Below are 15861 nucleotides of genomic sequence, written 5' to 3'. Positions count from 1 at the left end.
ATTATTTATCGATTGCAGTTTGATTCTTTGAGGAAGCAGAAACTGATCAGGTTAGGCCAGTTGTAGCCTGAACACCACTTTTTGATCATTTTATGTAACATTACTATAATGGTATCTGTCTTTGATTGTCTATGCAGGCTGTATATTGTGTTCGATCGTCACCAACATTTTCAGGAAAAGCTTATTAGAAAAACATTGTTCTTAAGTTGCAAACATTAAAAAATTGTTTCTCATTTCAGTTTAGGTTAAACATGACATCACACTGTACACTGTTGACCTAACTAGTTTCAACTTCCATATCATTTGTGTCTGTGCAGGCTCAGCCTCCTCAGACACTGTGTGCTCTGACTGCAGTGATGGAACATTTTCAGATGGAACATTAACATCTTGTCTCCAACACACACAGTAAGTAAATCTTCACATCACACACTGGATGTTTTTCTTATAACAGCAGTGGATTTATAGTATCTGTGCATTTTTCTATAAAATGTCCTTTTATTGTTCCAGATGTGAATCAAATAACCTTCAGCTGATAACACCTGGAAACACGTCAACTGATTCTGTATGTGGAGAACAAACTTCAAATGTTGTAGGGATCATCACTGGTGTGGTGGTTTTATTAGTCATTCTAATAGTAGCAGTACTGTGCTACGTCTACAGAGAGAAACTCTGTTCAGCAGGTAGGTTTCATTTATAGCAGGAAAATGTTCTTCTTTTCTATGTTTTGTCACATCTTTGATGGATGATAATGTTTTCTGCTGAGTCATGACAGTGCTGGTAATTATGTTTATCGGTTTTGTTCAGTTATAGTCAGAAACAGAAATGCGGACGACTCCAGAGAGGTATGTTTATTTCTCACTATTTGGTTATGTGCACTGTTACAGATCACAGCACTGGGTTTATCTAAGGAATTAAATTATGTCATTTTCATCTTTTTTTTTTTATTATTATTATTATGAAAAGAATCCCCAAGACGTGCTAGAACCAGTCCAAGAAACGATGCCATTGTCACAGCAGGGGGTGAGACAGCCGTGTGTTCTTCAATGAAATGTTTATTAACTGAGGATCGTCTGGCTGTGTGATGTCTCTACAAATGTTTCTGCTTTAAGTGAATGTGTTTCTCTCCTCAGGGTGAAGCTGTGCAACCAGTCTAAACTCTCAGATGAAACCATTCTCTGTGGAGTACGTTTGGTCCAGAATCCAGTTATTATACATTTGGATGCTGTCAAATTGTCTTTACAGAGAACAGAAAAGACAGATCAGTAGATCAACTTCTGTCTTGGAACACCCTGCCTCAGTCCACATGAACACCCTGCTGACAGTGACATAGAGACGGTTTATTTTATTTGGAAACTGTGTTATGTCTGAATGGTGACTGATTGATGTATTACATGAATGAAAGCTTTTGCTGCCTTTGCACAGGGAAATCCCTCATATACTTGTTTTAATTGTTGCTGTGTCTTTATGAGTTATTTCAGTTAATAATAAGCATCTGTCTTAATAGACTCAATGGCATGTGTTTATAGCATTAACATGTGTTTTATGATGATATGACTTTTTTTTACATTAAATCTAACATTGACAAAAGGTGTGCAAATGCTAACAGAATTTATTGAAACATGATTGTATTGAAACCTTTCATAGAACACTGGAAGTTTATTATATTAAAAAAAAGACAGTAAAGGACTGTATTTGTACATATTTTGAACTATAAAATGTAAAAGTAAACATGTGGTCTTGTGCTAATATCTTTTATATGTCTTAAAAAGTGGGAGGCACATATACAAACTGTTGTAATTCCTACACCGTTCACCTGATTTGGATGTAAATACCCTCAAATTAAAGCTTAAAGTCTGTAGTTAAAGCACATTTGTTCATTTCATTTCAGATCCATTGTGGTGGTGTATAGAGCCAAAAAGATTAGAATTGTGTTGATGTCCCAATATTTATGGACCTGACTGTATCTGTTCAGGACTGAAAACATAATTATTGTGCCAACATACATGTGAAGCAGCTCACAGAGAAGATAAAGAGAAATGGAACAGTTCACACATTAGTAGGACTTTAAAACAGGCAGGTAAATGTAAATATAAAAGAATTATCATTAAAGAGAAGAAGAGTAAAGCTTAGTCTGGCACACTGGATTAATCTTAAAGGACATAATGATTCACATTCAACAAAGAATGTATTAAATGACTGCTGGGAGCATAATGAATCAAATGTTATGAGTTCTGGATGGGTTGGTGATGTGAAAGCAGGAAATATATGACTGAGTCAGTTACGATTTAGTCCCACAGTTCACATTTCACCCATACCCCTCCCTGGTTACTCCCCATGCCACCTATAGATTTCAATATACAGCAGGAAATAAAATGAAAAATCTAAACCTTTATGCTACGTAGTTCAAAAATACTGTAAAAATCACTTCTCATATTTACAGATGGCTCCAAAGATCCTTATACAGCTTGTGCAGGTGCAGCAATTTATATGCCAGATGAATAAATATACATGAAGACAAGGGTTTCTGATCAGTTATGTGTTTATTCCACAGAATGTTTAGTAATAATATTAGGACTGCAGTGGGTTGAGGAGAGTAAGATAACAAACACTGTGAACAGATCTTGTGAATTAAATATTTCACATGTTATATGTCATGGGAGTAAAGAGACTGTCTACTAGCTTCCACTGGTTTCCTCCCTTCCACATCTTGGCCAAACAAGCAGTGAGAACTTCAAGTTCTAAAAAGTGAAAATGAAGCTAAGTCAAGAATTAAATCATATTCACTTTCAGTCTGTCAGGATCACTGGGACAACAATGAAAGAGGGAGACAGCTATACGATCTAGAAAAACTAGTTGGGATTGGGCAGAAAGAAGAAAACATCCGTCACAAACGTCTGAGAATCAGTCATACAGGTCTTAATGACACGTTATATAAAACAGACAAACACCCAACAGGAAAGTGTTGACGCTGCAACCAACCAGAAACTGTTGACCATGCTTCATTGCACCAAGTCCAGTCCACAGAGAAAATCATCTATTTCAGTCATTGAGGAAGATTAAGCTTTGTGATTTTTCATTATCTGGCATCTGAGATGAGACAAAAGACAGAGCAAGAGGTTAAATCATAATATTTTTTATCATGTAGTCAATTTTGTTTTCTATTTAATCTCATGCTCCACACTCCAGTCCAGATGGACCAATGTACCAATGTTTTATTTATTTGTTATTTTTTTGCATCCTCACCCACACAACACCAGAAACAGCTGACGTCTGTGTCAAGAACGTGATTGCGCATCTCCACTGGCACAGCTACAGGCTTAATAGAAACTGAAAGTGAACATGGATTTGGACTCGGAGGAAAAAGATTACTAAAAGAAAAGACACGGACACCGGTAAGAAGACGTTTTACTTTTCTCCTATAAGATAAGATAAGATCTGACTTTCGGACTTTATTTATCCCCGTGGGAAATTAAGGTTATTAGTGATTGTAAATTGGCCGTAGGTGTGGATGTCATTGGTTGTCTCTCTGTGTTAGCCGTGACAGACTGGAGACCTCTCCAGGGCGTATCCCCCCCAGCATCCTTACCACCGCAACCCTCAATTTACACTAGTTGTGTTTTTTTTTTTTTTTGTTTGTTTGTTCCTTTGTTCAACTTTTGGTTAGCTACTTTAAATCTGATGCAATAAGTAAATATTCCACGTTGATTGGAATGCACAAAGGAAATGTGCTTTTGGATCTGAGCGTGCCTCATGTATAGGCCTCTACTTTATTTTACTTGCAAGCACTGCAGTGAAAATAATATAGTATTTTAATTAACTGAAATCTGAAAATTCCCCATCAGTGAAACAATGGATTAATGAGCTCATGTCCTGCTGCACACCTGAAAAGATAGTATATAATGTGAGGGGGAAGAATACATCCTTTGAAAAAATCTGGGCCCCTTCATAGACATTCTGGCTTCTTTAGACTTGGTTGACCGTGGTGGTGTGAACCTTCTTTAGACCGGCTTCATATTAGTAAACTCTGTAAGTTCTTCTCGTATAACTTCCTTATTGGTATTTTTTTAGTTTTGTTGTTGATTTTATTTTTTTTTATTATTTCATTTCCCTTTTGATATTCAAAACTTATCCTTTTGTAGTGTATCTGTAAGTTTATACATTTATGTATATTCCCTCCATAAAATGCGTCTTAATTCACTGTAACAAATTGTAGATGCTTGTTAAACACCATAAATATCCTGTAAAAGCTTCCATTAATAAAAATAAATCTAAATATCATCCATGCAGTAATTATCCAATAGGAGGCTCGTACCTATTGGCTTAGTTAAATCCAGGAGGTGACTTCTTTTTTTGGCCAGACAGTGTATGTAACCAGGATTCCTGCTCAAAAATGCAGTTTTTGTAAACCTTTAATTTTTCTTACAGATGCTGTTCTGATGTCTTGGATGTTCAAACTCACCTCATCCCAAATCTCACTGAATTGCCTTCAGGTCACAAACAAAAATGGACTTGCCAAATGATAAGACTTCAAGAAGAACATCTTGGAGAATTTCATCTTTTCTGGTAAAATTCTTTACTGCAGAAAATCACAGGATAATAAATCATAATGCTCCTCCTCTAATCCTCCTAATCCTGGGAGCTGCACTCACTCCCTCTCCTTTCAGGTCAGCTCTTTCTTTATTTATTTGAATGTTTACTTTTACTTACAGTTTATTTAGAATATTTCTTTGTGCTACTTAAATGAATCCTATTTAGTTGATTTATACTTTTAAGTTAATATATGTTCTTCCAGGTGTTTGTTTGGTTTGATTTTTAATCCTTCTCTCTTTTGGAGGTTTTCCTGTCACATATCCACCAGGTGTTTCCAATCTAGACTGCACCATCTAGTATTCAGAGAGGGAGAGAGGGGGATTGCTTTATTTTGTATTTTCTTTTGTTAAGCCTAATTAATTTAAGATTAAAATATTTGTTTTGAAGTTAATGTATTTAAAAGGGTTTGTTTACATTTGTAGTTCCTTGGTTTGGTGGTTTTCATTTTAACCTACACATCTCAGAGATGGTTTAGTCCAAAAGTATTTAAGATCATGTGTGAAGGCATTCTGTGTCTTCTTCCTTTCTGTGTGTGGGCTTGGGAACATGAGATCCTTGACCTCTAGTATCACTGCTGCCAGGTTGTAATTTATTTTTTTAAAATTTTGTATTAAAACTATCGGAGCTCTGAGTTCGGCTGTGTCATCATTTTGGGGAACTTAATGCTTCTTCAGAAGACTGCCCTCATTCTGTCGGGGGTAAAAACATCAATCCCTAACATAGTGGGATAGAAGCAGTGGGGTTGTTCTTGAAGTCCTGTTTACATCTCACATACATCCAACAACTCAAAGTCAACTGTATGTTCTCTAGTTACCCTCTGATGAGATATGCTGTAGAGCAGAGTTCAACCAGTCTGTACATTCAGTAACACTGTGTGTTATATAGAAAACTCATCCACCATAACAGTAAAGAATGAATCCTCTCTGCATTTACAGACCAATCTATTCTATAGTTTAACTTGTAGTAGTGTTAAATAACACAAATATCAACAACTCTTATGTGACAGTGTTTGATAAATGACCTGTAACAGAAACTTTCATTATTATAGTAGAACAGGTTGTCAGGTGAGTGACAGGATATTTATCCCACTGTTCTGGCTTTTGTTTTATTTTTTTAGACACGGTACTGTTAAGGAGACTTCAACATCATAATGTAATCTTAGTGTGGTAATGGTGAATGTTTAGTCAGTCCACAAACTCCTTTTAGTGATTTGACTGTTCTTGACTTTACTATATAACCAACAGTAAGTACAAATTTACAGCCTGCTTGTACGAGTCACCTTATATGATCCAGATTACATTTTAAAGAAAAGTCAGAGGGGAGAGATGGACGAATCAAAGAAACACGGGAGATGACCGTTTTTATGACGTTGTTTCTTTTACCTTCACAGATAATTGTGATGAACGCCTTGTGCTGTCAAACCCTCACATGTCGTCCAGGACAGTATCTGATAGGGAATAAATGCTGCCCAATGTGTCCACCTGGTAAGATCCAACTGAATACTAAAGGTTCCTCGCCCTTTCCTGCTTTTTAATGCATGATCACAAGTGAAAACTATTATTGAACAACAAAAAATGATGAATGTTTATTTATACCCTTTTTTTTTTATTTGCCTTCATCTGATGGTAGTAATAATAATGACAGTATAAGAGATAACACTGTATGACACTTTGCTTAGCAACCAATTAAACAAAAAGACTGGTTGAAATATAATCACTGGTTGTCTTCTCAACAGGAAACAGAGTTAAAATAGATTGCACAGAGTTCAGAAGTACGTCATGTCTACCCTGCTTGAATGGAACTTATATGGATAAAGCTACTGGACTTAAGCAGTGCTTTTCATGCATCAACTGTGATGCAGGTACATTTCTGTTAATATTTATTTATCAGTAGAAATGTTTTTCTTTTTTTCCAACTGGTGAATTTTAAATCAAATCCACATCAGACAAGTTAATTTATGCAGATGTTTCCTATGAATTCATAAACTGAAGAGACTATTGTGTCACATTTTCTAAAGTTCTTCTAACCACTGAAGGTATCTTTAAATCAGAAACAGATTAAACACAATAGGAGTTTTGTTTCTGCATGTTTTGTAACTTCCATATGTGTTGATAGGTTCTGGTCTGAAGGTAAAGAGGTCATGTACACCAACATCAGATACAGTTTGTGAACCACTTGAGGGATTCTTCTGTATTGACTTAACAAAGGACCAATGTGAAGCAGCACAGAAACACACGGTCTGTCATCCAGGACAATACATCAAGGAAAAAGGTTGGTTTTCTAGTTTTAAATGAGAACAAAGTTTAAAGAAACAGTATGTAGGATTGTGGCCAAAAATGGCCAAAACTGGTACTGCAATCACTTTCAAAATCCAGCAATTACGTTTCACATTGCCATAATCGACGTGCTAATGTTGTTTTCCTCGGCGTTTCAGCATACTGACAGAGAAATGGGCTCATAATGCATCGCTAATGTTAGCAATGACGACACGCCGTTTTTATTTCCTTTATTTCCTTTTCAATTCGATGACCCACCTCCTCTGTATGCGCTAACGTAACGTTACTTTGTACGAACATGCATAACTTTGTTCGACTGTCGTGAATATTTTAAATGTCCATTTACATTATGTACAAGTAAGTTAGCCAGGAGAAAATTAGCAACGTTGGCGTCTGTCTTCAAATTCTTCCCCGTTTTCAGCCGTCTCCATCTTTCAAAGGCATCTCCTATACAAATCCTTGTTTTATTTCGGACTTTTTCACGACGTAGTTCGGATTCATAACGAGGTCTTTTAGGTTTCGTAACGTTATACGTTTTATCCAACACGTTCGTAGCTGCAGCTGCGGTAACTAGAGCAGAGCTGGCAACCCGGATGACGAAACTCTACTGACTTCGTGATTAGTAGACAGGTGGAGGGTGGCGCCTCAGACCAAAACACAACATGACAACAATAACATCAGTTGAGGGCTGCAACTCTCACTTTTAAATGACAATATCCTGGCCGGACCACTGTTGTCAGTGATATAAGTATTTGAAATGAACATGATTTCTTCATGTCTAGTGACATATCAGGGCCATTTTATGATTAATTGAAATACATTTCTTACATACTGTTCCTTTAAGGAAACTGATCTTTGTGACAGTTTGCTCATTAAAGCTGCACATGGTGATTTCTGACCACTAGATGGGAGTAAAGAGCTAAAAGTGTAATAAAGGTCTTTATCATGGAGCTGCTCCTCAAAAGTGAAGCCAAGGCAAGTTCCCCCTGGTGACTGACTGCAGTATAGGTCATAAGCTCCACCCCCTCCATGTTAGTGGATGGAGCCAAACTAAAACACTAAAATACATGTCTGTTTTGTTTTTTTCAAGGATGGTTTCAGTCATTTTAGGTAGTTAATATAATGTTGATGCATGTTCAAGTATCAATTTTTGGGATAAGTTTGGTATGAGTTAGTTATTTGACGCTATAGAAACAGTTGCCATGCCAATAGCTCCATAAAATGTCCCATTGGACCATGAGAGTGGTAAAAAAAAAGAAAAAGTGTATAGTTCAACATTTCTTTGTGACTGGTGGACTCTACTCTTGGACCGTAATGACTAGGCCACTTGTAGCCTGAACACCACTTAAACATTTTAATCTGTCTCATCTATAGTAAAACCTTCACTCTAATTGTGGCTTGAGGATTTCCTGTCTTTGATTGTCTATGCAGGCTGTATTTTGTCTTGATGTCCAATCTTTTTTTTTTTTTTTTTTTTAATTCCCCGATCTTTGTACAGTAATTAAGATGTCATATAACTGGATGACATTTTCCTTAATGACAAAGACAAAGCCTCACCCCTTCACATTTGATATCACTGAAAAGCTAAATGTCCTCTGCAGATAGCAAAATGAGTTAATTCAGTAGTATCTAGTGGGTGGGAGATATTCAGGTTTACAAAGTTTACAAAGGTCAGGAGGATACAGTAAGATTTTCAGGAAGAGCTTATTATTAGAAAAACACTGTTCTTAAGTTGTAAACATTAAAAAATAGTTTCTCATTTCAGTTTAGGTTAAACATGCCATCAAAATACTCATCTAGACCATGTTTCTAGATTAGTCTGATTCTTCATAGATTAATAAACCACATTCCAACACATTACTTACTCATTAATTCATCTCTTCATACTTTAGACTGAACTAGTTTCAACTTCCATATAATTTGTGTCTGTGCAGGCTCAGCCTCCTCAGACACTGTGTGCTCTGACTGCAGTGATGGAACATTTTCAGATGGAACATTAACATCTTGTCTCCAACACACACAGTAAGTAAATCTTCACATCACACATGGAGACACATTTATTTTTTATAACAGCCATTAATTTGTTGTATCTGTACATTTCTCTATAAAATGTCCCTTTATTGTTCCAGATGTGAATCAAAAAACCTTCAGCTGATAACACCAGGAACTACCTCAACTGATTTTGTATGTGGAGAACAAACTTCAAATGTTGTAGGGATCATCACTGGTGTGGTGGTTTTATTAGTCATTCTAGTAGCAGCAGTACTGTGCTACGTCTACAGAAAGAAAATCTATTCAGCAGGTAGGTTTCATTTATAGCAGGAAAATGTTCTTTTCTATGTTTTGTCACATCTTTGATGGATGATAATGTTTTCTGCTGAGTCATGACAGTGCTAGTAATTTGAAATAGTTTTTCACTGGTTTTGTTCAATTAAAGTCAAAAACAGAAATGCAGACAACTCCAGAGAGGTATTTTTATTTCTCACTATTTGGTTATGTGCACTGTTACAGATCACAGCACTGGGTTCATCTAAGGAATTAAATGATGTCTTTGTTTTTTTCTTTAATTCCTTCTAAAAAGAATCTCCAACCTACTCTAGAACCAGTCCAAGAAACGGTGCCATTGTCACTATAGGAGGTAAGACAGCCGTGTGTTCTTCAGTGAAATGTTTATTAACTGAGGATCATCTGGCTGTGTGATGTCTCTACAAATGTTTCTGCTTTAAGTGAATGTGTTTCTCTCCTCAGGGTGAAGCTCTGCAAACAGTCTAAACTCTCAGATGAAACCATTCTCTGTGGAGTACGTTTGCTCCAGAATCCAGTTATTATACGTTTGGATGCTGTTAAATTATCTTTTCAGAGAACAGAAAAGACAGATCAGTAGATCAACTTCTGTCTTGAAACACCCTGCCTCAGTCCACATGAACACCCTGCTGACAGTGACATAGAGACGCTTTATTTTATTTTGAAACTGTGTTATGTATGAATGGTGACTGATTGATGTGTTACATAAATGAAATGTATTGATGCCTTTGCATGTGGAAATACGACATATGCTTGTTATAACTGTTTAAAAATAAGCTAGTCAGCCTTAAAGTATTAGTAAACATTTCCTAAAATATCATAGATATTTCATTTTTTCATTTTATTTTGTATTTTGCCAAAGTTTGAGACTGTCCTGGTTGGATTTGTATGCCTTAGCAAAAAAGTTGAGCATGGAGAAATGTAAGTTGTTGCACTGTTTAAGTGAACTTAAGTTTTATCATCTGAAGTTAATTTTACTTGAAGAAAACAAAATGGTGGCGTGGTGGTTAGCACTGATGCCTCACAGCAAGAAGGTTCTGCTCCTTTCTGTGTGGAGTTGACATGTTTTCCCCTGTGCCACCCACGTTGCCACAAGCCGTTACAGAAAATGAATGATATTGGTGGCTGTGTGAATGGGTATCTTTATGTTTGTTTGTTTTTTTGTTTTTTTATCTTTGTACTCTTTAGATGTGGCATACTATTTTGTTGTACTGATGTACAATGATAATAAAGCATTTTTCAATATAGGACACTGCTTCTGTGATTTTACACCAGTATAGAGACTTGAACCTTAGTTATAAATACTTTTAATAATATTTGAAGATACTTCACAGTAACAAAATACCTTGAGATCGGTGCCAGTCACAACTGTACAGTCAGGAAAACACTTGTGCTTGTGGAGAATATAAAAATAAAATCCATTGTTCATACCTGCCTACAGGTTAGTGTCTTTGATCTGGTTCACTTGAGTCACTTGAACCAGTAGAAGAACAAGTTAGAGAAGTTGAATATATAAGATTAAAACACAAATGTAAAAATAGAATTGCAAAAAACAAACAACAAAAAAAACCAAAATATTTTCATTGGCTTTCTAATCAAAAACAACCAAACCTGAATAAAAATTCAAAGTGTCATCATATCATATGAATAAAATATATCAGTCACATAATGAACACCAGTGAGTTTAACCACTTGTTTACTGTAATACTTAATCAGGGGCGGACTTACCATTAGGCAAACACAGGCAATTGCTTGAGGCCCCGAGATTTCCAGGGGCTCCCACACGTCTCATAAAAACTGATTAATAAAAGTTTCTTCAATTTAAAGCAATTACTATTCGAGCCCTTAAAAATACATACAAATGCTTAATCTATCATGATAGTTTTGACTTTCCCCCCTCCCTTCTCATGCAATGGACTATTCCATGTTACTGCGCATGTACATGCTTGATCCAGGTAGCGGTACCAAAACAAACTTGTTGGCGCAGTTTTGAGTTGAGAAAAACGAAGCGGAGTTATCCCAATGGAGCGGAGAAGAGGAGAAGGCGAGAAGAAAATAAACAGTTTTTATCAAAACTACAAAAGGTGTCAACATTTTTCACAGTGACACCGAATCTAGATACTCGAAAACAGCAAGAGCCAGACGGTCTGTCCAGTTGTAGCACTGCTGTCAGTGTCAGCTGAGGAGGAGATGAAGTGGAGAGAGTGACACAAGTGGCGCTTTTCATGATGAAGATGAGAGTATTAAAGCGGTAGAAATGGTAAACTATATTAAATGCTGATTAGTGTTCTTATCAATTACAGAAAAAGCGTTGAGATGATTCACTTGATAGATAATAATCCTCAAGAAAGATTTTAAGGACTTTATCTAGCTCAGGAAGTAGGAGAATTTTCTCAAATTCACACTTTTTAGTTGATTCAAAATCTTTGTTTGGTGATAAATATTATTCACTGGACAGGGGGACATATAAAAACGGTTATGTAACTAGTAACTTAAGCTGTCAGATAATTGTAACAGATTTCAAAAGCAGGACAAAGTGGCCTAAATTATTTTCTCACCTTTTCTCAAAATTGAACTAAAATACAGCACTTGTAGAAATGCATTTAGTTATTGTGTTGAGGTGAGAATAAAGCTTTTGTCAGTGCAGTATGAGAATGTGGAGGACCCCAATGACTGGGTTTGCCTTGGGCCCCCAAATGACTAAATATGCCCCTGTATTTAACGTCTTATTTAGATTCACTGACTGGAGGGAAGTCCAGTCTGAGTGTTTGTGGTTAGTCCTCTGACTGTGATTCCTGATTCAGGAAGAAGAAGAGAATCTTTAAAAATGATGTGAATCAGAAAACCTTCAGCTGGTAGCACCAGTAACTACGTCAACTTGCTGCCCAAGAAATAGGTGCAGAGGATTGTCACGGTTGGATAAGGCATGCAAGAAGATTTTTCCTTCGGTGCATTGCAAGAGAGGACATTGAATGTGATGTGGATGAGGCCATGTGGCCTCATCGTCATGACAGAAGAGACTGAATAGCTATTTCTTATACTCCAATAGATTTTTGTTTACATGTATTTTCTGTCATATTTACAGTATTTCAGTTTTCAGCCACAGTTTGAAAAAAAAAAAAGTGTCGTGGCATCAATAAAAATTGCATCAAAGCATTTCTGATTCTGGATCCAATTCTTTGCAAGAAGGCAAATTTGACACAGCCTATGTAGAAATACAACAAATGACACTGGCAATAGGCTCCAGTGATTATTGTGTAATGATTGGTTGAAAGAGCTCATATACGTGTTTGCAAGTTGCGGTGTTTGAAGGCAAAATTTGCTTCTATTGCAAATTTTAAACGTTTTGGCACAGATAGAGCCTTGTAAGTTCTCATTTTATTTTGTTTATATTTTAAAAGTTCATTGGTAGAGATTTAGGATTGAATTAACTAATTAAAGTACTGATGCCTCACAGCAAGATGGTTCTGGGTCTGAATCCTTTCTGTGTGGAGTTTGCATATTTTCCCTGTGTCACCCCCTGAATGAATAAATGAATGTTGTCATGTTTGTATCATTGTAGATACTAGTGGCTGTGTGAATGGATATCTCTCTATTTTTTTTTTTTATCTTTGTACTGTTCAGATGTAGCATACTATTTTGTTGTACTGATGTATAATGACAATAAAGCATTAATTCAGTTCAATATAGGACACTGCCTCTGTGATTTTACACCAGTGTAGAGACTTAAACCTTAGTTATAAATACTTTTAATAATATTTGAAGATACTTCACAGTAACAAAATACCTCGAGGTCGGTGTCAGTCATAACTGAGCAGTCAGGAAGCCACTTGTGTTACCATGACTATTAAATATTCAAACTACATATGGAGAATATAAACATAAAATCCATTGTTCATACCTGCCTACAGGTAAGTGTGTCTGTGATTGGCTTCACTTGAGTCACTTGAACCAGTGTTGTCGTACGCTGCTCCCTCCACCACCCCATACAAAATATGTCAGAAGTAAAAAGACAAGTTAGAGAAGTTAAATAAGTTAAATATATAAAAGCAACAAGAATTGCAAAAAATAAAAAAAATGCTTTCTAAACAAAAACAACCAAACTGAATAAAAAAGTGTCATCATATCCTGTGAATAAAATATATCAGTCACACAATGAACACCAGTGAGTTAAACCGCTTGTTTAGTGGAATATTTAACTTATTATTTTGATTCTGTTGGATATTAAAGGGTTATGCGAGGTCAAAAACAGGAAGAAGCGCTCTTCTTCCATCATATCATAAATGGGGTTATTTACCGCTTTGCTGCAGCCTAGCTCACTTAGATAGGATGCACCACACTTTAAAGGAACAGTATGTAAGAAATGTATTTCAATTAATCACAAAATGGCCCTGATATGTCACTAGACATGAAGAAATCATGTTCATTTCAAATACTTATATCACTGACAACAGTGGTCTGGCCAGGATATTGTCATTTAAAAGTGAGAGTTGCAGCCCTCAACTGATGTTATTGTTGTCATGTTGTGTTTTGGTCTGAGGCGCCACCCTCCACCTATCTACTAATCACCAAGTCAGTAGAGTTTCATCATCCGGGTTGCCAGCTCTGCTCTAGTTACCACAGCTGCAGCTACGAACGTGTCGGATAAAACATGTATAACGTTACGAAACCTAAGACCTCGTTATGAATCCAAAATACGTCGTGACAAAGTCCGAAATAAAACAAGGATTTGTATAGGAGATGCCTTTGAAAGATGGAGACGGCTGAAAACGGAGAAGAATTTGAAGACAGACGCCAACGTTGCTAATTTTCTCCTGGCTAACTTACTTGTACATAATGTAAATGGACATTTAAAATATTCACGACAGTCGAACAAAGTTATGCATGTTCGCGCAAAGTAACGTTACGTTAGCGCATACAGAGGAGGTGGGTCATCAAACTGAAAAGGTAAGGAATTGTTTGGGAAATAAAAACGGCGAGTCGTCATTGCTAACATTAGCAATGCATTATGAGCCCGTTTCTCTGTCATTATGCTGAAACGCCGAGGAAAACAACATTAGCACGTCGATTATGGCAATGTGAAACGTAATTGAGACGTATTGAGTAGCCTAACGTTACCTCGGTAACCTGGCAACCTCGAGTCAGGGGGGAGGTTGGAGGGGATACACCGTTCTACAGTATTTTGAAAGTGATTGCAGTACCAGTTTTGGCCACAATCTTACATACTGTTCCTTTAATGTTTCACCTCATAGAAACCAGTTAGAGCCGGGATGGAAGACTACTGATACACGAAAGGCTGCGCTCCTCCCATTGTCATCGGGCGGAGTTAGCATAAAACTTGTGTGCGTGCTATGTTCCGGGCTTCCTCTACCAGACCGCGCCTAAGGAGGTTGATGAGAAGCTCCAGCGCTGGATCTGTACCACTTCTCTGCGTGAATTTAAACTAAACCTATCGACAGGGTCAAGTTGTCGAGTGATTTGTGCATAGTTAAACTAGCCTTTCCGATAGGTATAAAGTACCTGGGGTGAAGGAGATGGAAAATTCCTCCTTCGACAATTCACTGAGTGGAGTGAAGTCTAGTCTGAGTGTTTTTGGTTTGTCCTCTGAAGCATAATTCAGGAAGAAGAAGAAAATCTTTAAACTGACCCCTTCTTTCGCTTCCTTTTTTCATGGTGTAGTTCTTAACGTTAATTTGTTGCGTTCTACGTTTTTTGTTGGATTTTGGTTTCTACGTTGGTCGTTGTCGGTAAGTTCCTCATGGGTCGATATCTGTATAATTATTACTCATGTAACAGGATTCAACTTCTATAAATGACGCGGTTGTTTATACTCTAAACGCTGTCTCTCTGTTCTCCAGTCCTATGGCTCGTCTCCCTCTTCATAATACCAGGATTGAGTTGTCGAACAAAGAAGTAAGACACGAGTGAAGGACAGAGTTGTCTGATGTAACACGAAGGTACTGAAATATAAACGACAGCTGTTAGAAAACGAAACTACATCCTCCATTTTGTGTTCAGACTTCGTGTGTCAGCACTCAGACAAAAGTCATTTTAATCTATCTGCAACAAAACCACCATCAATCACTAAAGGAACATCATCAAAAAGATACACGATAAAAATGCGCAAGCCATGTATATCCATAATGCTCTTCTTATTTAGTTTACCCCCCACGTCCCTTCACTGGACACATGGTTACACAAGAGGATGATGACTCAATTTCAGGCAACGTGCAAAGGGCTTTAGAGAAGTGATAAAATACAAAGAAGAGAGGAGCTGATTGAGAGAATAACATGAGTCTGCAAAACTGTCATCAAAGCCAAAGCCAGTGATATACAATATAAAACACATTCTGGTTTTCTTAATTCTTCTTTGTTTACTACACAATTCCTCATGTGTTCCTTCATAGTTTTGATGTCTTCTGTATTAATCTACAATCTAGAAAATAAGAAAAATACAGAAAAACCATTGAATGAGAAGGTGTGTCCAAACTTTTAGTGAAATCTACAAACTGAAACTCAACTGTATAGTGAATGTACACTGTTATTGATATATGTAACTGTAACTACAATGTATAACCAGGATTCCTGCTGGAAAATGCAGTTTTTGTAAACCTTTAATTTTTCTTACAGATGCTGTTGTGATGTCTTGGATGTTCAAACTCACCTCATCCCAAATCTCACTGAGATGTCT

General features: G+C 36.7%; 1 protein-coding gene across 1 annotated transcript; it reads left to right on the top strand.

Annotated features, from left to right (window-relative positions):
* Positions 1 to 4430: 4430 nt before the first annotated feature.
* LOC311493727 (tumor necrosis factor receptor superfamily member 5-like) lies at positions 4431 to 9619 on the top strand (the record flags this gene model as incomplete). Its single annotated transcript, XM_084552499.1, has 8 exons — positions 4431 to 4563; positions 5981 to 6074; positions 6326 to 6451; positions 6706 to 6861; positions 8801 to 8888; positions 8996 to 9168; positions 9448 to 9504; positions 9615 to 9619. Exons 1-8 carry the CDS (start codon positions 4504 to 4506, stop codon positions 9617 to 9619), a joined length of 759 nt encoding a protein of 252 aa, XP_084408625.1. The 5' UTR covers positions 4431 to 4503.
* Between the last annotated feature and the right edge of the window lie 6242 nt (positions 9620 to 15861).

The sequence above is a fragment of the Chelon labrosus genome (genome assembly GCF_963514085.1).
Source record: "Chelon labrosus genome assembly, chromosome: 10".
NCBI lineage: Eukaryota > Metazoa > Chordata > Actinopteri > Mugiliformes > Mugilidae > Chelon > Chelon labrosus.
The sequence above is the reverse complement of the archived record's forward strand: the minus strand, read 5'-3'. Positions and strand labels throughout refer to the sequence as shown.